This window comes from Neopsephotus bourkii, unplaced genomic scaffold (assembly GCF_033783945.1).
Source record: "Neopsephotus bourkii isolate Nb327-2 ecotype Australia unplaced genomic scaffold, CSIRO-AGI_Nbou_v1 NB_1634, whole genome shotgun sequence".
NCBI classification, from domain to species: domain Eukaryota; kingdom Metazoa; phylum Chordata; class Aves; order Psittaciformes; family Psittacidae; genus Neopsephotus; species Neopsephotus bourkii.
The window spans coordinates 307,132-329,798 of NW_026902109.1; the positions used below are offsets into that span (position 1 = coordinate 307,132).

Here is a 22,667-nt window from a genome sequence, read left to right on the forward strand (position 1 = left end):
ATCACCTCCTTATGCAGTATAAATTATTGATTCTTCTTATCTTGTGCAGTGCTTGACTCACAGGGCTATAACAGCAATAATTTTCAAGCTGCACTTTTCAGCTTGAAACAGGTCTCGAGCTGAAGAAGTTCCTCTTGACAGTGGGACGCAAGAGGGATCTCAGGTAAGTTTGCATGAGGCTTCACTCGAATTTCGTAAGACTCATGTTCGCTTCTGTTAGTATGCCTTCAGCATTTTAATCAGTTGGGAAAACAAAGCTGTAATAGTGTGTTGTGCAGGCGTGCTTAAGGCTGGTGCTGTAATGTCGGTTTTCTGGACAGGATGCAGTGTTTTGCAGCTGCCAATGCCATGCTTTGAGAGTAAAAAAGGGGAGGAAGGAAACCTGTAATGTTAGATTTGTAGCCACTAGAATATATTGGTGAAATTCAGCAATTATCATGACTGCTGTAGGCTACCATAGCAAAAGCAGTCAATAAGGAAGGTCACCTATAGCAAGCCTGGGTGACCACTCAGCTCTCTTGTGATGTTCAATGTTGCAGCCTTTCCAAACCCATAAATGCTTATTTCAGCAGTTGTTTTCTGCAGGTTATCTGTTTCCAGGGCATATCACCTTCAGGGAATAGTCCAGGCATGAGCTTTAGCAAGCCCCATGCCAGACTCACCATAAGGCAAATGTTACCTCCAAGAAGATTACAGGCTCTGCCTCACTCTTTCTAATTACAAGTCCATCCTTTCCCATCTTCACTCCCATGACAGCTTGGCTCCAGCAGGGCCAATGCCGCAGCTGCAGCAGACTTACTGGGGTCATTTCCAAGTGAGTCAGGAGTATTCCCAAGGATGGAGACTCCTGACCTGCTCTAAACAGGGCAGATGATATGTGGTTAGTCACAGGCAGAGAAATGGGATCTGCAGTAAGTTTTATCTACTGACACCTCTAAACACACATGGAAATGTCCAAAGTTATTTTAAAGGCTTATTTCTACCCTGTACAGATGCTTACAAGAAGGGCAAAAGACACATCTTTGCTGCAAGTGCCACTTCCCACCAGGCAAAACTGAAGCCCTTGATGTGAGCCTTGGTTGCCAGAGCAGGACAAATCAGAGGTCACCAGAGCTATTGTTAGAGGACAAAATAGCATATTTTACCACAGCCATGTTTTGAATAATGTTTCTTGTTAATCTTTAACCCAAAATAAACCTCCATTCTAGGAGGAAGGACAATATTCAAAAAGCAAACCTAATGAGCTCTCTGTATATGATGAAGAAAGCTGGCATCTATACACAGGTCTTATTTTGGAAAGCTGTCACAGCCACTTCTTTTTCCAGGCAGGAGAGAACTGCACTTGAGCATGCAGTGGAGTGTGCTTTTTTTCACTCTGAGTTTCCCAAATTGACCTTTATTATGGTGACAGTATTCATTTCTGATGTGCTCTGAGCATGCAAGCAACAGAAAAGCTGTGGGTCTTCAGACAGCAGCACCCCCCTTGTCCGCTCAACGAATGTATTGGTGGAAGACTTCTTCAAAAGAGCGAGCGAAGTGTCCTAGGAAATGTGGGATTGGTAGTTCAAGGCCGCTCACCCTGCCCTATTGGGCCCCATGGCAGGGATTGATCACTGCTCACAGGAGGTACAGTTTTGCAGTCTTAAGCAGATTGAAAAATAAGTCTCCACTTCCCATCCTTATCACTGCTGCTGCCACTGGGGTGGGGAACACAAGCCGTCACCAGCTCTTTGAGGGTGTAATGTGCTGCTCTGAGTGGAAGTGCCCAGCACCTGGGCTGTCCTGCCGGCATTCCCCATGAGCTGCTTTCTGCTTTCACAGTGCCTCCACCATGTGTTGGAAGAGGACCAGGTGCTGCTTCTCCCGCCTGGAGGTGATCCTCATCGTTTGCCTGGTGCTGATGATAGTGGTGACAGTGGTGCTTCTCGTCCTCCACTTTCTTGCCAAAGAGAGCAACGGCAAGTTGAGATATTTCAGTCCCGCCATCACACCCTGCTCAAGTGTGTGTCCAGTGCAGTAATTTAAATTAAACGGATACAGGTAGAGGGCCACTGCCAAGCTTTAAGAATCTTCTCTGCACGTGGTCTGCTCACACAGTGCTGTTGCTGTCCTCTGTAGCAGGAGCATTGTGTTCAAAGCCAGTGCAAGCATCCCTCGGGGTGTAGATGCATAGCCTTAGGGTTGGTGGGTGAGGCTGGCTCCAGGGACCCAGACAACCCCTTTCCCAGGAGCTCTTTGCTCCTGGCACTGCACCAAAGGGCTTCACAGCTGTTGCAATATCATTATAGCCCTTTTACACCTCCAAGCCCGTGACCAGGCATGAGGCGCGTTGGTGTCAGGAACTGCCTGAAGTTAACTCTCAATTCACTTCTAATGCACCCCATGCTTGTCCTCTGGAGGGAAAAAGTCTCATGGAGAAAGAAAAAATTGGAAAACGGTAGGTGTTTCCAGAGGACAGGAACCTGTTCCCAGAGCCAGGGCTCTCCCCTGCCTTGGATGCGGTATCATCTAACATGTCAGCAATGGGACCTCCCAATTTCCAGACTGTTGTCTCAAATTGGATGTAGTTCGCGCTTTCTTCATGCTTTTAGGTTGTAACACCTAAGAGTTTAGTAGAAACAATTTTTCTCTGTGTCATAACTCTTGGAGAATGTGGAACAGTAGCTTTAATGGGTGGTAGCCCAGTTCACTCATGTCATTTTAATGAAACGAGCATCCTGTTGTCAGTCTGTATCCAGTGTGTTTCACTTCTCTGGTTTAAGTGACAGCCTGGAAAAGACCAGACTGGAAAGACCATGTGTCCACTTATCCTGATGCCCTGCCTTGAGCGGCAGCGGCTGGCTGGGGAAGGCTGTGAGAATAGATCCAGCACATAGAAATATTTTCCCACAGTGTTATCTCAGCCTCCAGTGATTTGTGGCTCTTGGATTTCCTGAGACACAGATATTTTTTTTAATGTTTATTTTTCATTTAATGGCCCTCAGTGGATTTTCTTCTGTGAGTTTGCCTAGGTGCTTTGTCTGTTCTGCAGAACTTCTGCACCTTCGTGGTGCCTGGGATGGGATATGAACTCATTCAAGAGTCCTTTTCCTCACCACTTGCCTGGAGGTCATTGCCCAGTGCTGCTCTTTCCTTCTTCAAACTTCTGCTGGCTCTGCTGTGATTATTTTTGAGACCAGAGCACCAGTGCTGGACATGGGACATATTGGAGGCAGCAGGGTGACATATTCTTCTCTAGCGCTTTCCCAGTATCTCTGACATTCCATCATATTTTTCTCACTGCTTTTGAGCTGAATATTTTTGCGTGAAAACAGCTCTTACACACTCAGATCTGTTTCCTGCATGGTAGTGGTGGGCTTGGACAGCTTAATCCGTGAAGCTGGGCTTTTTTCCTCCCCCTTGCTGTGACTCACAACCTATTTTACACAGTTCAGTGACCCTGTTTTGTGAGATCCCTCTGCAGTTCTTCATACCTGCTCTTACCACCCTGAATGCCTTATGAGCCTCATCATGCTTTGACCATGCTGACAGACCATTGGAAACCCAAGCAGACAGTATCAGCTGGATCCCCTTATCCACAGGCCTGATGAGGCCTCTGGGGATATCAAGCAGGTTTCAGGCATTTAAAAAGGCTGGGTTGTCTCTTCTGTCCCTAGTTCTTCTTTCTCATGTGTCCACTAATCTACTATTTATTCTTACAATAGATTTCCACAAAGTAAGAGCAAACTACTTACTGGGTGTAGGTAGAGCAGACTGCACGGGACCTGTGGCAGAAATTCCTCTGGTAAGCTGGGGGAATTGAACATGGGGTTGGCAAAATAATCTCAGAGTGTTTTTTGCAGGGCTTCTGGCTTAGAGGCTCTGCCTTACCTAATGGTTGTTGCCTTCAACCATTATGTGAAATTTCTTTGAGGCTTTGACCAACCTGGTCTAGCGGAAAGTGTTCCTGCTCATGGCAGGGAGGGTTGGAACTGGATGACCTTTAAGATTCCTTCCAACCCAACCCATTCTATGATTCAATGATTCTTGCAATCACAGGGCAAGATGGTTGCAGCTCTGAGTGTTCATATGTTGTATGTGTCCTCTCACCCTCTGGCAAATCTACATAGAAAAATACATACAAATGAATATGTTGCTCCATATTTTGGCTGTGTGGTCTTGATGGAGCTCTTTCCTTTCAGATGGGATATGCCAAGCTGGACCAGGTGGGTGGTGGGCTTCTCATGCGCCTCTACAGCCGAGCCTTCATCGTGGCAGAACTTGATGACTCCAGACGAGTAGTGTTTGTCAGCGCTGACATAGGAATGGTGTCTCAGAGAGTGAGGCTGGAGGTATGTGGCTGGAAAGAAAAGAATGTCACAGTTTAGGTTGTCAATGGTGTTAGCGTTAGGGTTGTAGTCATCGCTAAATAATGCCACACATGGCAGCACATTGGCCATTTGCTTTGCAGTATGATCTTGAAGAAATGTGTCTCCTCTGAAGGAGAGCTTTTGATTTCTTAGCAAATGACTTTGCTGAAGAATCAAATGAATTTTGACAACGCTTTCCTAAGAGAAAAAAAATATCACACATACAGCTGAATCATAAATACATTGACTTGCTGCTTGTGTAATGCTGAATCTCCAGCACCACAGAGGAGGGAAAAAGACGCTGGAGAAATAGGGTACCTCTGGGTAATCTGGGCTTCACTGTAAATTGGTCATAGAGGTCTTCACTTACAATATTTCATTATTTTAAGTCTCTTGCCAAGTCAAGCTATAATCTACCAGTATGGGAGTATTGGGCAGAAAAAGAACAAGGAGGAAAATGAATGGCTGTTTTTTTCTGCAAGGGCTGATACAAACCTCTGTAGACTTTGGGTGTGAAAATGTTTTTTTAAAGATCACCCCCTTCCTTTTAGGTGCTCAGGCAGTTGAAGAGCAAGTACGGTGGGCTGTACCGACACGACAACGTCATCCTCAGTGGCACCCACACGCACTCGGGGCCTGGTGGCTACTTCCAGTACACCCTCTTCTGGATCACTAGCAAAGGACTAATCAGGCCATCCCTCAATGCTGTTGTGAATGGCATCATAAAGGTCAGTGTTTTCCAGTTTGTTGACATGAGAGCCCATAAGCACAGAAAAGGTGGGGGGAGATATGTTTGTGACTACCGGAGATCTTGCTGTGGTGCTCATGGTAGCACCTCTGAATATTCCAGTCTTAAAGCACAATTCAAGGTGGGTTTATGCTTACCAGTGAAATCAGATCAAAACACAGAAGTTTTGAAGTCTTTCTTTAGGAAAAGTCAATTGTGGGTGGCTTCACAATGTTTTACAATTTTCTGGAATTTTAGACTACTTAACAAAAAGTGCCCCAAATTTCTAAGCAAGGGTTGCAGGACAGGGCTCACATATGCCTTATGTGCTTGGCTAATGTTCCCTGTCTTCTTGCTTTTCAGAGCATTGATATAGCACATCAGAACATGAAGAGAGGAAGGCTTTTTATAAACAAAGGCACTGTAGAAAACAGCCAGATCAACCGAAGCCCTTTCTCCTATCTTGAGAATCCAGAGTCTGAACGAAGCAGGTAAAATCTCCTCAAGTGGGAGAGAAGCAGAGCCCTCAAGAGGACCTTTTGATTGGGACTGTGACCCAGACGTCTTGCAGATGGTGGCTTTGGTCATTTATGGTGTGGTTGAATATGTGGAGCCAAGACTGTGGCAGAATGACACTGTTGCCATCTTGGACTCTTGGGTGTTCGTGTCCCCAAAAATTAGTTGCAAGATTGGACTTGAAAGTTGTGGTTGCCCCATCCAGGCGTGTGAGGCATTGGTTAAAGTTGAGACTTTTTTTGTGACTTTTATGCTTTGTTGTCCGTTTGCTGTTTGTTTCTTTTGTTGTTGGTGGTGGGGTTTTTATTTTATTTTATGAAAGAGTATTCTTTAGTAGAAGTTAGCACTTGAGTCAGATGGTATTGAAGTCTCATCCTTGGTGCACAAATTTGTACCCAGAGAGGGCTCCCCTCTTCATTCCCTGGAGAAACAGTGCCTGAGGTCAGCAACAACCTTAACTTTTCCTTTATCTTCACAGCTATTTTCGGATACTCCTCTGAAGTCTCACTGTGTTCTGATAATATCTGTAATAACCTCTTCATTTCCTTACTCAACCTGGTGGAGGTTTAACAATGCAGAACAATGCACTGAACAATGCAGAGTGTGACTAGAACTCTGGTGTTAATGAGATTTCCCCTTTTCGTTTTCATCCAGGTATTCATCCAACACAGATAAAGAAATGGTGATGCTGAAGATGGTAGATGAGAATGGACAGGAGCTAGGCCTTATCAGGTACAGGCCTCTGAAGTAACATGTTTTTTCTGCAAATCCTCATAAACCACAATTCTGTAGCAGTTCTGCCTGCACAAGCTCTGTTTCTCAGCACTGACCACTGCCCATAGAGCACTGGTCCCATCTAGTCACCAGAAGAGCTCTGAGGGAAAAGTAAGCAAGAATCCATAAATGCATAAACCAGGTCACCGTCCCTTGTCTACTCTGGAAGATACAGCAGCACCTGGCCTACCTACAGCTTGGGCACATGTCTTGGCATGACCCTAAGGCATCTGGGGAAGATGCCCATAGCTGGTCTTCCCTTGTAGTAATGCAGAAATACCTTCTCTGGGGGTCTCGCTGTGCCCCTCCAAGCAGATCCCAGCTCCAGCATCTTCAGGAGTCTTTGAGCTTCTCTTGTTCTAGTTATTGTCTTTAACACCTCCTGTTCCATGGGAAGTGTGCCATTCCCACAGGCAGCATTTATGGTGCCTGTCCTATAAACAGATCTGCAGGGCACTGTTCAGCTGCATGAAGTTCAGACCTCAAGGCCAGGCAGATGAAGTAATGTGCAGTAACAAAGTCATAATTGTGTTTTCCTCAGTTAGAAGTCACAAGCAAAAGTCTGACTATGCTAAGAGGAAGAGGAGGGTTTTCTGTTTTGTAAGAATGACAGTTCCTTTTTTCCTTTTTTTTTTTTTTGCATCGAGTACTTCTTGTTTCTTTGAAGCAAGAAAATAAAAATCCCCCCAAAATAGAATTTCCTGGACTCAGAAAAAAGTCAGTTGAGGTCTGAAATTGCTCTTGGTGGCCCTACTAGATATAGTGCCAAATTCCTGGCCCAAAGACCTGTACCACCATATCCATGAGCCCTCCTCACCAGGAAGGGAGAGGATGGGAATAACTCTGCCCTTGTTAATCCATCCCTTGTTACAAACAGTCTGTGTTTGTATTGACCCAAAGAAAATTCCCATAAGTCAATGGGAAATATAAAGGTTGAACACGTCAATTGCTTACATGTAGCTTGAACAGTGCATTTCCTGTGTGTGTTTTCTGACTCCTGTTCAGCTGGTTTGCTGTACACCCGGTCAGCATGAACAACACAAACCGTCTTGTGAACAGCGACAACATGGGCTATGCATCTTACTTGTTCGAACAGGAGAAGAACGAGGGGATGCTTCCAGGAGAGGTGGGAGTGTTTTCAGACTACTGCAAATAATGGGGACAAAAATGCCACAACAGGAAGAGGGTGGTTGGTGCTTTCTATGGGCCAAAGCAGGTTCTTTCACATAGTGAAATAGGACAGCTGGGTAAACACAGAAGAATGAGGAAGAAGTTGATCAGTTTGATTTATTTACTTACTTCCTCCAGAGAAGATAAATTGCAAGGTGTGCTCTTGTCTTTCCAAACTAGTAATCAGTGGCATTTATTTAGACTTTAGGAATAAAGTAAATTTATTTTGATTTAACTATTGGAAATGCTAGAAAGATGTGTGGGATCCATGTACTGCAGCTGTAGTGTTGCATCAGGTGTGTGGTCAGCCCTACTTCTTTCTTATGGCTTCCAGCCAGTTCTGCCTTCTGATTTTCATCTATCTGAAAGATTTGTCATCCTTGGAGTGCAAGCACAGCTCCTTTAAAAAGCATTATTTCACCTGAAATGTAAATATGGACATGGACCTGTTTCACAGGTACTTTGAGTATGAGTTGATCAAGAGGGTGTTCTGTGTGTGTCTCCAACTTTGAAATTGGTGCCCAAATCCTATTTTAATACTCTGGGCAGAGGAACACGTGCAGTTCATGCCAAAGACAGAAACTAAAGGAACTCTACCTAATTCTTCCTTGCAAATGTTTCTTTTTATAGTGGATTATCTAAACATTTTTAACAATACTTGACTCTAGTGCATAGTTATGGGTGCAAGTCAGTGAAAGTTCACATCTGTGCAAAGCTAAGAAGTATTTGCAGGATTCAATATTTGCTTCATAGTTACAAACTATGCCCAGCAGTCTCACTACAAAATGGCTTATGAGTTGTTCATAATACCAAAATGTCTTGTGTTGATGCATCTCTTCTCTATAACTAGGGGAAAATAATAGATTATCTGAGAGTTGAATTCAGCTAACACTCAGTGTTTAACCAGCCTTGTTTCTGATGAGTACTGCTTGGTGTTAACTCCTGCAGTCAAATCCAATAGCTCTCACCATGTAATCAATCATGATGAAGCCTGACAGGAAAAAAGAATCCTGTGCAAAGTGCTACAATGACCCATTAACGTCTGATCAGTAACATGAGCAACTGGAGACATGGAGTTTGGGTAAGCTGCCACTGAGATTGAAGAGGTAGATGAAGAAATGCTGTCTGGATACCAAAGCGGGTGACCCCTGAAGTGGCATCCTGTGTATCTTATTCTTCCTTGCTCTTAGGACACTTCTAAATTCCCATTCCAATTCTCCAAGTCACTTCAGAAATGTTTCCCAGCATCACATGCTAATCAACTGGCTGTAATGCCAGCCTTGACTGTTGGGGAAAGCTGCAGGAGACATTTCCAACCCCAGTAAGGCACTAAAATTCATCTGTGTCTGGTTTTGGCAGGGCTCTTTTGTTGCTGCTTTTGCATCCTCCAACTTGGGAGATGTGTCACCCAACACCAAAGGCCCTTTCTGCATAAACACGGGGGAATCGTGCAATAACCCAGACAGCACCTGTCCTGTGGGGGGGGTAAGTGTGTCCTACCTGATCTACATTACCTTCCGATGCAGATAAACCTTGGGAAGGGACGGAACAGCAAATACAGAGCCATGTGGTGGACCATTGTGAATGAGGATGACACAAGAAAAAAAAAAATCACCTTTTTTTTTTGACTATCCTTGACACCTCTTTCAGGAGCTTACCGTGTCTTGTCTTCGTTCACCCTGTTTCCTTGTCATTCAGCCCAAACATAAATTCATCTTCCTGCAAAGGTTAGTGTAGTAACCCAGTGCCCGAATTTGAGATGCCTAGCAAGAAGCAGTTAGTTCCCACAGTATGGCAATCACTTGTGAACTCATCCACTTTGCAGTGCCACATATTCTGCATGTTAACTGATCACTAGCATTTAAACAAATTTCTTAACAGGCAAAGATGTGCATGGCTATGGGTCCTGGCAATGACATGTTTGACAGTACAAGAATTATAGGGCAAAATATCTACTCAAAAGCAAGGGTAAGTGATATTTTACTTTACAAGTGTACATGAATGCTGTTATTGCAGGAATGCATGTTCATTTAAGCAACTTTCTTTCACCTTTTTTGTGAATTTTGATAGAGAAGAGGTATGGAGCTGTTGGTGAGGATCCAGAGGAGGGACACAAAAATGATCAGAGGGATGGAGCACCTCTTCTCTGAGGAAAGGCTGGGAAAGTTGGGGTTATTCAGCCTGGAGAAGAGAAGACTCCAGGGAGACCTTATTGCATCCTTTCAGTACTCAAAAGGGGCCTATAAAAAAGATGGAGAAAGACTTTTTAGCAGGGCTTGTTGTGATAGGATGAGGGGTAATGGTTTTAATCTAAAAGAGGGGAGATTCAGGCTGGTTGTGAGAAAGAAATTTTTTACACTGAGGGTGGTAAAACACTGGCACAGGTTGCCCAGAGAGGTGGTGGATTCCCCATCCCTGAGGACATTCAAGGCCAGGCTGAATGCGGTTCTGGGCTACCTGTGGTAGTTGAAGATGTCCCTGCCCATTGCAGGGGAGTGGACAAGATGATCTTTGAAGGCCCCTTCCAACCTAAACTGTTCTATGATTTAAATTATTCTAAAGTTCACATTTGTATGCTTAAAGAAAAGTTTCCTGATTACCCAGAAAGCACACACTTCTTTTTAGAGACATCATTGAAGGTGTTTAGATTTGAAAATAACAGTTTTGGCTTTTAATCTCCATATTCCTGATTGGTATATAATGTGGATGTAGCCCCTTACAATCTTCCCCTTCCATGCATGCACCTTGGAGGTTCCATCGTGGGAAAAATCACTGGTGTTGAAGATTGAGAGTAGGGCTTAGAGACATCATCACATACCAGTTGTTGGCCAACTTTGCCCTCACACTCCCAAATTAATGCAAATGTGAGTTAAAACGTGCCAGCTTAAACATCCATGAAAGATACTCCTCTTGCACTGCTTGACTTTGCATTTCTCAAGTGGTATCCTCCACCCCATGGGCTCTGTCATACTGCCCTGTGTCCTTGGGCTCAAAACTCATCTGAATTTACCACTTCCCCTTCTGTGCCTTTGTGTAATTTAAGAGTAGTCAGCAAGAGAACATTTTTGGGCACCTTTTCAGAGATAGCAGCTTGTAGGAACTGGAACAGGTCCAGCAGAGGAGTAAGAGCAGAAGGCATGATGGTGGCGGTTTCCTTTTAACTGCCATCTCAGATGCTTGCCCTGAAGTCATTCCAGGCTGATCGTGACTTGCAAGTGAAAGATTGTCCCCATCAGAGTAGCCTGGCATGTGTATCAAATGGCGAGGGAAAACACTGCTGGGTTTTTTAACACTGAAGACTCTAGGCCTTTGAAGGCTGTGTCCTCTGTTCCTTCCTGCAGTTACAGGAATGTTATTAAACCTGCATAACTTCTGGCAACACTTTCTACGTACCAACTCAAGGCATGTGTGCCAGAAAACCATTCACTAAAGAGCTAAATGACTTAACTGTCAGCTGTATAGTAAATGTGCAGTAAAGTCCGTGTGTTTCGAAGCAATGAATGCAAGAAGGTGCATCTTTCTTACAGGAAACATTTATTCTGGTTGGTCTAAGATGTGATAAATGCCAAAAGGAAAAAAGAGTTGCCATCCTCATAGAATAGGTGCATGTTTCCACTGTAAAATAAAGGCACGCATAAAACTGCTGACCTGTGTCACTTGGGACAGGAAGAGCTTGCAGGAATTGGACATGCAGGAGATAGGAGTGGTAGAAACAGAAAAGCTTTGTAAATACACTCTCACTTTAACACCTGGAAGAGGCCACTGGAAGATGTCAACAGAATGACAGATTCATGCAGCTGAATCTCAGAAGAGCTGGACTCCTGGTCTCTTCTTCCTAAAAGATTTCCACCTGTGTATCCCTTAGGAGCTGTATGAAAACGCTTCCCAGGAGATCACAGGACCCCTCAGCTCAGCTCACCAGTGGGTGAACATGAGTGATGTATCGGTGGAGCTCAATTCCACACACACGGTAAGAGCAGAAGCTCCTGGGACACGGGCATAAGGAAGGAAAAAATGTTATATTCTCATGGCAGGACACACTGAGGGGAACTGGTTTTAAAATATCTCTTTTTTTTTTTCCTTTCTAATTAAGGTTAAAACATGTAAACCAGCCTTAGGATACAGCTTTGCCGCAGGGACTATTGATGGAGTGGGTGCTTTCAACTTCACACAAGGTAATTTAGGCAGCAGATGGCTTTCTGCAAAAGGGTGAGAGGAGGGCCCTCCCCCAGATACATTCAAACCCCCAGAGTCATTAAAGAGCACCAATGCTGGTTGAGACACAGTCTCCAAAGGGATGAATTTAGGAAGGTGTGATCTTACAGACCTCTTACAAGTCTGTCTGTGTTAATCAGAAAGCTTCTGATGCAAGTTGGGAGAAGAAAGACCTGGCTTTGAGGCAATCTTTCTCATTTGTTCTCATTACACAACGGCTGTTAAGATGGAGCTCAGCTGGGCTAAAGCTTGGATGTTAAAACTACCCCAGAAAATGGAGATAATCAAAATCCACTGAGCAATATCCTGTCTCACATAAGCAGGAAGGGAGTAATAAATGAGTTTTCTGTCCAATAGCTGCCGGGGAAGCTGAAGGAACAGAGCTTAAAAGATTTTTTCCCCCTTAAGGCTCAGTAGAAGGGGACCCATTTTGGGATGAAATCCGGGACCAGCTGCTGGGAAAGCCATCTGATGAAATGAAAGCCTGCCACAAACCCAAGCCAATCCTCTTTAGTACCGGAGAGGTAAGGATACATTGATGTGTGCCCTGGGAAGAGGAGTGATTGCTGCTCTGGGCTAGCTTTTGTTAGGGTGCTACAGATGATGTGTGTGCCAATCTGTATGATGAAGAACAAGGAGGGAGAGAGTGCTGCATGGGCTCTGAAGGCATGAAAATATAAAGCAAGAATAAGTGCTGTCGTTACTTTGCATCAGTGTGAGAGAGGTGGAAGTTTTCCTCTTGCAGACTGTCTTTTCCATATATCCCAAGAGGAAGGACTAGACACTCTGCTCTCATTAAGGCCAAAAACGCAATTGAAGATCCACCCTGGCCTAATTCTCTGCCTATGAAACACCCCTGAGCAGGATGCACAGGGAAAATGCTTGATGTCAGGGGTAACCAACAGTGGTGGAGCTCAGTGTTGCCTCCTAGCATTCTGGCTTCAGGACATCCTCTGCTGGTGCTCAGATCTTAATAGCTCTGGGTGGATAGTTCTTCCATTGGTTTCCTATCTTAACCCACAAAAGAGCCTTTCTTTTTGTCATGGTGCTTTTGGAAACTCTGGGGACTGTATCAACTTACCTTTTCAGTGTTATCTTCAAAGTTTTCTACCAGGCTTTCACTTCTCCAAACGTCCTGTTGACTTCTCTACTTTTCTGTCATGTCTAAGCAAGTGTCTGATAGTTCTGTGAACTATCAACTGATGCCAGACTTACTCATCCATGGGTAAAATCATACCATGCTCACTCTGGAAGTACCATGGGTGAGCACATGGTACAGCACAACCGCTCTCCCAGCAGGACCAACACTTCAGGTTGCGTGTCCAGAAGGGTTGAGGCAGTCAGTAAGAAAGATGGAGATTCCCCTCTGCTTGGGTCCCCATCACAAGGATGCTCCACTGACACAGGGAAGGGCTATTTCTTAGGACCAGCCTCTGCAGAGCTGCTGCCCTGTTGGCCCCAGCCCATTCCCATTCTTGAGGCTATTCTGTCTTGGTTTTGTTCTTACTGAACTTTCCCCAAATCCTACTTACAGTGTCAAAAGAATATTGATGCTCCATTTTCTACCTGTTGCTCCCTTGTCATTAAGGCAAATGCACTATAGTGGAGATGGATCATGTCCAAGGCACTTAGGGGATGCCATCTGGATGAGGCAATTCATTGTTATTCCTTTCATCAAGTCTCTTTAAAATCTTTCTTAATGTCACTTTGTGTTCCATCAGCTCTTCACATCTTATAAGAAGAGGTCCCAGTGCAAAGCCTCCTTCCACCCCACCACCTTTGTCCAGGATGGTGTTACTGAGAGTAAATTACACTTTATTCTTACAACTTTATCACCTTTTAAACAACCTTTTATGGATGCTCTGGCAGGCCTCCTGCTTCTGATGTGCTTCGCAAGGTTTTTTCATTCAGGTGTTTTTCCTAGTGAACTGCTCCTCAAAAATCTTTTTGGCTTTCTGGAGTGGGATTTTGTATTTCATTTGTTGGAGCCATGCCACCCTCAAGCTCGTGTTCTCAGTTTATTTCTGCAAGGCTTCTTAATTTTTATCCTTTCATTAGTTATTTATTTATTTGTACAGTTACTTTTAAGATGAAATGTTGCTGGAGTGTGTTTTGGCTGCCGCAATGCTGCTGAGTCCAAGTATAGTGTGGTCCCTGCTATGAGACAGCTCAAAATCAGGGCTAGGTTGAGGGTTCCCTGAACATCACCCTCTTGGTGAAACTCTCCCTCTGTATCACAACTGACAGTGCGTTTGCTCAGCTAATGAAAAAATAACCCTCATTTCCCATCACAATCAGACTCTCTGGTTTAAGCCGCCACTCTGGCAACACCTTTTTTTCCCCTGCCTTATGCATAGTACTTACATGTGCCTTCTGTGTCTGTTACGGTCAGACAAATAGCTGTGCATGTGGAGGTAAAACACTTTCTCATGTGCCTGTGTACAAAATAAATCTGTTTGCCTGATTCATGACTGTAGGAAGGAAAACACTTCCACTATCTTTTTTTGCTATTATCCTACAATAGTAATATCCCTTTTTTATTTTACCTCAGATGACTCGGCCTCACCCATGGCATCCTGACATCGTGGACGTCCAGATTGTTGCCATTGGATCACTGGCAATCATTGCTGTTCCCGGAGAATTCACGTATGTGTTTCTTTGTTTCTGTAAACTAGCCATGGAAATGAGTAAGGTGCAAAGAAGATTCCAAATAATTTTCACTGTTCACTGCAAAATACATTTTTAACGAAACAGAATGAACCTGTTAGGTTTTGGGGGTTTTGTTGGTTTGTTTTTTTGTTGTTGTTTTCTTTTTTTTTTTGGGGGGGGGGTGTTGGAGATTTTCATGCCACAAACACCATTGTGATGAATAGCACTGACTCTTGATGATACAATGGTGAAAACCTGAGTAAGATAATGATTTATTTCTAGCACCTTTTTTTAATACCCCACCCTGCCCTGGGTGCCTTCAGCCTCACCCTGTCTTTGGTGATGTATATTGAGGAGTTTTGGTTGAACTCACTGCAAAGAAGCCTGAAGGTATGCTGAGCAGCACTGCAGGTGCTATGTGAATTTCTTGTGGTGTGCTGCATGTCCAACCAGCAATTCCTGGTTTTGCTCCCTGCATTTCTGGAGACTGACATTGTTCCTTTAATGACCCTAGGACCATGTCTGGACGCAGGCTACGGGAAGCTGTTAAAAGAGTAAGTTGCTGGCAAGATGTTTCTTCAGAGCGCAACGTATCTGGAACTTCATGTTTCTTGATCCTTCTGTTTTCTCCCCTGGTTCCTTCCAGCTGGGGTCATGTCTCACAGATGCTTCCTTCTCACAGTTGCCTCAGGACCTTTTTGCATGTGCTTACTGATGTGCAGGAGAAATGAATATTCTCCTCAAATGAAGCAAACCAACTGAGTTTCAACCCATTAAGCCAAAACAAGCTGTTTCAACTGGGATCCAGGCATAACTGATGTTAACAGGTGTTGTTTCTCTGGTAGAGAGGGGCTTAACTACTTAATCCCTACCAGGATTTTGCAACATGTGAACAATTGGAAAAAAACAGCAAATGTATTTTTTTCCATTTTCCTGATTGATACGTCCTAGTCTCAGGTCCAGCCTGAATGCCATCTTAATCTCAGAAACTATCTCTGCAACTAACTGAGCCCATTTCACATATTTATATCACTGTTTTTTTATACAGACATCAGCTTCAAGAAAACCCCTAAATGTATCAGATTTACTGGATTATTCAGTTATTTCTCCTCTTTTTCTTTGGGAAGTGAATATGAGATGTAAATGAAGGCACATTGCATTTCTAGAGTTACACTCCTGAACATCTAGCCCCTCCCGCACTGTAACTTTGTATTCTGTCCTGGTGAATAACAGTAACGACAGCAACTGCAATAACGATGTAATTGTGCATTAAGCAATTGTTCCAAGATAAGTGATTTACTTCCTTTCTCAGGAATTTGATTCCCATGGTGTACCAGGAATGGATGTCGTAATTGCAGGTCTGTGCAATGTCTACACCCATTACATTACCACCTATGAAGAATACCAGGTAAATGTTAAAATTGCAGATCGAACCTGTTTAACTGAGTTCAGCTTTAGCTACATGGAATGACGATTCATGTGAAATTATGTATGTTTCAAGTAGTTTTTTCTTTGCCAAAAAAAGCTGAAGAATCTATAGCAGAAATCTCAAGACCTCTTGTTTATTCTGGTCTAAATGATGTGATCTGAGGGTCAATATGATTTCCTGACCATAGCTAGAGAGTATGTATGGATGCTTTTAACATGGAAATGTTATGACGTGCTGAACGGAGTTCTGGTGAGTTCAGGTCTGGTTTAGTAATCTCCTGATGGCTTGGAGGAATTAGACGTTGTCTTCCTAATGTGGCAAAATTGCCAGAAGAAATATTTTGAGCTGTAGGGTTGTAAGAAACTGTACGGAGTTGCAGTGCCATGTTGCTGTGGAAAAGACCACAATATAGCTTGCAAGACCCAGTTTTAAGGTTCTCCACAAGGCTTGGTAGATGCTGGGCTTTGAGGAAGATGGGGACCATTGAAAGGACTCCTTGGGTTTAGAAACCCTAAACTGGTATGGGAAGCTGGAAGGAATGGGGTTGTCCAACTCAAAAAGTTGGAAAGGAGACAACCTACATCATAACCCTTTAAAAGAGTAAAAAAGCTGTGATAACTGGGAAGAGTGACAACTGGTCCTCCCTGTTTACAATGGATTAGAGAATGAAGAGTAACCTGAAATTGCAGCAGAAATACTTAGACAAATTTTTGGGGTGTCTTCCTAGTGGTAAGGGAGTAAAAAAAATCCCTGCAGGTATAGTGCTGATCTGATCTTGGTACAGTGGGATGAGCTGTATAAACTGCTCAAGAGTCCTTCAAACCCTCCTGTTTCGAATGTATCCATTGATAGGTTCAACGATATGAGGCTGCATCGACTATTTATGGACCACACACCCTTTCTGCTTATATTCAGCTCTACAGAGGACTTGCAAGGTCTATTGCTATGGTAATCAGAATTTCCTATATGCCACAAGCTGCTAGAGACATACAAATCCTGTAAATGGGGATTGCTATATTTGTTTCTCAGTGAGGTTGTGTGACTGCTATTCTCTTTTCTCATAATAAGTGGCTATGAGAAATTCTCATGTGTTATGAAAATAATTCCTATAGCGGGGGTCTCATTCCACTTGGGAATTTCTCATTTGTTTGGGTTTTTTCTGTTCAAAGTTGAGGAAATTGGTACCTCCAACCTTTCTGCATGGCCTGAAGCTCCCACTTGTCTACCAAGAGCAAAAAAAAGTCTGCTACATTTCTGCTGTACATGGCAACGTTTGTTACCATTGTACCTGTGACCATGTGAATACGCAGGACTGATGGGTGGGCACTACCTTTTTAAGTCATGGGGTGTTCTGGTGGATGAGTATGGGGAATCTCAGCAACAGGACAGTGGGTGTCCTGTGGGGATAGCTCCTGCATGCAGAGAACAGATGAAAATACCCTTTTTTTTTTTTTTCCTTAATGTTCACTTTATTGCCCTTGTTTTTAAAATCTATCTAAGCAAGGACTTGGATAAAGAGACATGGCAGTGATACAAATCATCAGGGAGATACTGGCTATATATATCTACGTATAATGAGCAAATCTTCCCTCTTCCAGAATACAGTTCAGGATTTGCTACCTGGTCCAGAGCCCCCATTTTTCAATATAACTAGTCTTACCTTGGTGCCTTCTCTCATTGCTGATCTCGTGCCAGTGAATAAGACATTTGGGGACGTGCTACAAGAAGTGAGACAACAGTATCAACCGGTGAGAGCTTCAAGGATTTGCTAAAACCTGTTTAGGAAATCAACTTTAAAGTCTTACCCCTCAGCTGAAAAAGTCTAGGTGGTGCTCTCAAAAAGGTGGTGGTGCTCTCAAACCAAAAGGGTCTCATTGTTGTTAGTGAGGCAGACACAGGGCATTTTCATGCCAATGCCATTGTACTGGTTGTGATCAAAATGGGTGAATTAAGGGGAAAATAAAAGTTCTTTATTCTACATGAGTAAGATTTCCCCTTCTGCTTCAGCATAAAATATCAGTTGATGATTAAATAGGAAAATATTGTACAACAATTTTGTTACAAGCAGAACTTAAGTCACCTTTGATGCCTGTAGTACAAATGTAAATGAAATAAAAATGTCCGAAAGGCTTCAGTTTTAAATGCTCAAAGTTTAGATAAGGTGTTCAGAGCAAGAACTTCCATGTCATTGCTGTCTCCAGCAGTAAGGTAGGAAGAAGACGCTCTTAAAAATCTCACCTATTTCTCTGCTCCTTTTACACACAAATCTTATGTGCTATGGTGGAGTTTATCCAGCAAGAAGGACAAGTGGAATGGCAAGGCACAGAATATCAGTTCACAGTATAAATTGCCTCTTGCTATTGCAACAAGTGAAATTATAAATAATTTAAAACAAAACCAAGAAAACAACCAAACCACTGAAAAATTCATATGGCATCCTTGAAGGTTGTGCAATATGCTGCTCAGTCTTTAATATAAATCTCAATTTCCCCACAGACGGAAGTTGCTGAAGTAACTTTTGTAGGTGCAAATCCCAGGAACTCTGCAGAAAATGCGGTAAATATGGCACAGTGCTGGAACTGGGGATGTTTGTTGTCAGTGACTGTTTGGTTACTGCCTCTGCCTGATGCATTTTAATCTTTGATGTTAAGGTTTCGTAAAGAGTAAAACTATGTGCTTCCAGTTCTTTTTTTCCTCGCTGGGAGTTCAGAAGAGGATAGTTTCTCCCTTTAGAGTGTGCTTTGGGAATTCACACCACCAAAATGCTTCTGGAGCAAAGTCCTTAATTTGGTCAGATATGGACTATTCACGATCTCTTCATATTATTGAAGTCAAAGGCACTCACGTCATGCACTAGGCCAAACACTCTTTCTCAGTTAGCATCCAGTGCCATCCAGTCATAGCAAACGGGTCTCTAGTCTCCATCTTGTCAGGCCAGTGCATTATTTTAATAAAAGGCAGAAAAATAGATAAGTACTTAATTTGTCCTATCGCTCATCCTGCATAGACATTGATACCTCACCTCTCCATTCTCTTTTTAATGATCAAGTTCTTTACTCATTCTATGTGTTATTTGTTAGCTTAAATTTGTGTTTGGTAGTGAAATAAAGGCATTTTTTGCTAATAATTGCTGCATTTGCCAGTAAAGCACACAGAAGCATAGTCCCTTCTCCAGTTTAAAGTGACACATAGAAGCAGGGATATGCCTGTTATCTTCAGGTCTGGCTAACTCTGTTATTTTTATTCAAGACTGAACACAACTTCCTGATGGTGGAGAGATACAGCAGCACTTCAGACAGCTGGCATGTGGTACAGAATGATGCCTCCTGGGATACCAGGTGGGTACCCTGAGCAGATTTCACACTTCCACAGTCTTCACGGAGTCATTCAAGTTTAACCTGAAAGGCTTCATTTCAGAGCTCCCAGCTTTAGGTTGGTCTTGCCCCTGCAGATGATGCTCTCTGGAGACATATTGGTCTGTATCTGGGTGGCTAACTTGTCAAGACCACAGCAATCGTTCTTCCCCATGGACTAGCTTCTGCGATGGAGGCTTATAAGTTTCAGAAAGTAGAAGGAAGAGCAAGAATTACAAAAGGTTCATAGCCTACATCCATTGATCCCCCTTACCGTGCTGATAAACGAGATACCAAATAGAAAATATGAGCGGTTCACCACAGTAGGGTTTTCATAGGGAAGAGCTGGCCAGCTTTCCTGACTAGAAAGAGTCAACAATATTAAAAAAGTTCACAATAAAGCAAAGTGAAGGTTAGAGATGTCAGTCTTAAGGAAAAATATCCACTAAGCAACAAAGCTGTTGTCACATTTCAGAGCTGCACTAGAAGCCAGCACACAAAATAGGAATACCAATGACATTTTCTGTCAAATCATTCCATTTCAAGTTACTCCTGTTTGAATAAAACCAGTCATTGTCCCACCTTCTTTTGCAACCTATCTGTAAGAAATAGGACCCTGAAAAACATCCCTTTTGGGTCTTCAGACCTTGCAGTGTCCCAGTGCAAACATGTAACATCCAAAGTCAGAGAAGCAACATTTTTGACAGCTTGGTTTTATCAGGAAAGTATTTCTCTGGATTTATGATGAGGATTTATAGGGTGTAATTCTCTCTGCCCAGGAGCAACCACACGTTTTCTGAACTTAATCACGTAGCAAGGACTCTGGCTGTCCCAGCACAGGAGATAAATTCCTACCTGCACTTGGATCTCTGCTTTTTTAAGTACTTACCCTCTGTTTAACACTTGCACTATGTTACCTTGTCACTTTCATTGGTGCCAACCTTTCCAGTCAAGTTCTTTACTTGATTAAGGGAAATGATGGCATTTTATCACCCATATCCGTAGCCCTGACTTCTTCCCTCCTCTTCCAAAAACCCAACAGGTTTCCCAAAATCTAGGCAAGGAACACTGAAAACGTTCAGTAAGATGTCACTCATGAAAATAAAAACCATAAAAGTGCAGAACTTGAAGAATGTACTGCCATGATGCTGAAGGATAGGAATGTAGACATCTTACTTTCCCTCCTGAGAAGGTCAGACTTTGGATCTCTGAACCATACTTAACTACTCCTGCTGATAAGGAAGAGGAGCTGTTTGGCCTGCTTAAAGGGGCTGGCCAGAAGGCAGATCAATACAGACAGTGGTATCTCCTTTACTGGTGCCCCAGGAAAACACCAAAAAAGACACGAGAAAGAGGAAATGTTTCTGTTAAGATGAAAACAAGTCACTTTTTACAATGTCAGTATGTATTAACTTTATGTCAGTAATCAAGGTGGTGAGGGCAGGAGGAATCAAACACTTTTACTGGATATTAGTAGAGTCAGACTTTTCATAGTACAGGAAAAATGAATGTTTGATACTACTGAATATTGTAATAGGAGGGTAGCACAAGGGACCACATTATTTGTTAGCTTAGTGTTGCAAAGTGTTAAATAGCTTATAGCTGCATTTGTAAAGGCATATTTTCAGGCATCAAAAGATATGAAGGTTTACTTACAGGAGGTGCAGCTTTCAGGGAAGGAGATAGATAGCTGTTATCTGCCCTTCAACCTGGGCCTGCAGCTGCAGCAGGGATAAACTCAGCACAGACTTGCCCTTTTGCTGGATGCTGTCTTGGTGTTTCCAGTAGGGAAGTGTCCGGCCCTACCCTGCATCTGCCATGGGGGCAATAATTGCTTTCTTGGAACTGTTTAGGTGGAGGGACTGAGCTACAGGCAGGAATCTGCCTGGTGCTGTCTTTAGCAAGCAGCCAACAGAGATTAAGACATAGTGAAATCCCCATGAGTTCATCTGTAAGAAGCCTATTCCTCAGGGGAGTCTGAGTTAAGTTCCAGTTTCTGAGTCCCAGAGAGGTGGTCCTGGTGCACTGAGCCTGGAGGGCAGGATGGGGAGGAGGCCAGGTAATGGTATAGATCTATCACAGCAGAATTTTTAGGTCACAGCATTACAGCCAGGCTCAGGCTGCATGCCTCTGGTCCAACCCATCTCCCAGCAGGGCCAATGTAGCAGCTATAGGAGGTTGCTTGGGACCATGTCCAGGGAAGTCAGGGTAGTCCCCAAGGATGGAAATCCTCCACCACTTGAGGCCTTGTGCTGTGACCTTATTGTCATCTCCCAAGATAACACTGTTTTTGTCCCAGGTCAAAACAGCAAAAACCCTGGACAACAGAAACCAGATGGATACATGGGCTCTGTGCTGGTCTGTGATCTCTGTCTACCAAATAAAATTTCCCCTATTGTTCACTGGTTTTCACCCAGTGATGTCTGTAAATATTTATTTCAATCTTCTCAGTAAGACTGGAATGGAGAAACTTTTCACTACCATTGCCAATGAATCAACATACTTTGTTCATTGGCTTCCTTTGGTTAAAGCCCTAAAATAGAGGTGATGTCTCATTAGGGCTTGGTAAGTCTCATGTTGAGCCTGGATAGGAACATATCTACCAGTGCCCCTAAGTTGCATTATCAAAAGAAGAGCAGGTAAATCTTTATCTCCCCACGAAGTGCTTTATCATGGTTGGCTAAAAAATTCCTTACCCCCACATGATGTGTTGCTGTCTGTAGAGTTTTGAGATTGAGCAGAAATTATTTTGCACAAGCAGTCTGCAAAGGAAAACGGGAATCTGATGTAGAAATGGGTGCCAGAAGCCTGTATCAATTATGATAGATTTTGCTTGTGACCTTCAGTTAATACTCATTCTCTTAGTTCAGCATTGCATCTGCACAGGGAAGACTTAGCTGATGAATACTGCTTACAGAGGTAATGTTGTATAGGGCTATCATATGGAGTTGGGAATGTAAGAATACATTGGTAGAAATGTTCTTCATCTGCAAAAAGGACCACTGACTTGTTTTTTTTCTGTGTTTCCAGTTATTTTTCAGCCCTGTCAGGTTTTGTGTTGGCCTATAGGTTGCTGCTCTGATAGCCTAAATATCTAAAGAAAAGTTAAAAGAAGCTTTAAAAATATACTTAAGTAGAGTGCATTCACCTCATTCCACTTAGCTCTTGGGATATTAAAAGAAACAAAAAGTGGATTTTCTTGCTGACTGCAGCCTTTGTTTTGTCTGCTAGGTTTTACTGGACCAAAGGATTATTTGGTCGGAGCAATGTGACTATTGAGTGGCACATCCCTCATGGCACAGAGCCAGGCATCTACAGGATACGGTACTTTGGGCACTACAGGAAAAGACTGTCTAGCAGTCTCGCTGTCTCTATTCCATTTGAAGGCACGTCTTCATCATTTGAAATCACAACTCTGTAGGCGATCTTGTTCGCTGAAGGAACTGTTCTCAGTGCATGTCTGTGAGGATTTTTTGTGGCATACA

At 43.2% G+C, this 22,667-nt stretch overlaps 1 protein-coding gene across 1 annotated transcript; it reads left to right on the top strand.

Annotated features, from left to right (window-relative positions):
- On the top strand, positions 1–22,667 carry LOC133223256 (putative neutral ceramidase C). The gene is made up of 21 exons (XM_061373794.1): positions 1–163; positions 1,822–2,000; positions 3,705–3,784; positions 4,182–4,331; positions 4,901–5,077; positions 5,440–5,567; positions 6,247–6,324; positions 7,372–7,492; positions 8,896–9,021; positions 9,418–9,504; positions 11,402–11,506; positions 11,630–11,711; positions 12,160–12,275; positions 14,303–14,397; positions 14,915–14,954; positions 15,713–15,808; positions 16,682–16,777; positions 17,428–17,577; positions 18,326–18,385; positions 19,079–19,167; positions 22,414–22,667. Exons 2-21 carry the CDS (start codon positions 1,832–1,834, stop codon positions 22,601–22,603), a joined length of 2,235 nt encoding a protein of 744 aa, XP_061229778.1. The 5' UTR covers positions 1–163; positions 1,822–1,831; the 3' UTR covers positions 22,604–22,667.

Coding starts and splice junctions, on each gene's coding strand:
- LOC133223256 (XM_061373794.1), top strand. CDS start 1,832: ATGTGTTGGAAGAGGACCAGGTGCTGCTTCTCCCGCCTGGAGGTGATC. Junction 5,078..5,439: donor TTGTGAATGGCATCATAAAG/GTCAGTGTTTTC, acceptor CTTGCTTTTCAG/AGCATTGATATAGCACATCA. Junction 9,505..11,401: donor ATATCTACTCAAAAGCAAGG/GTAAGTGATATT, acceptor TGTATCCCTTAG/GAGCTGTATGAAAACGCTTC.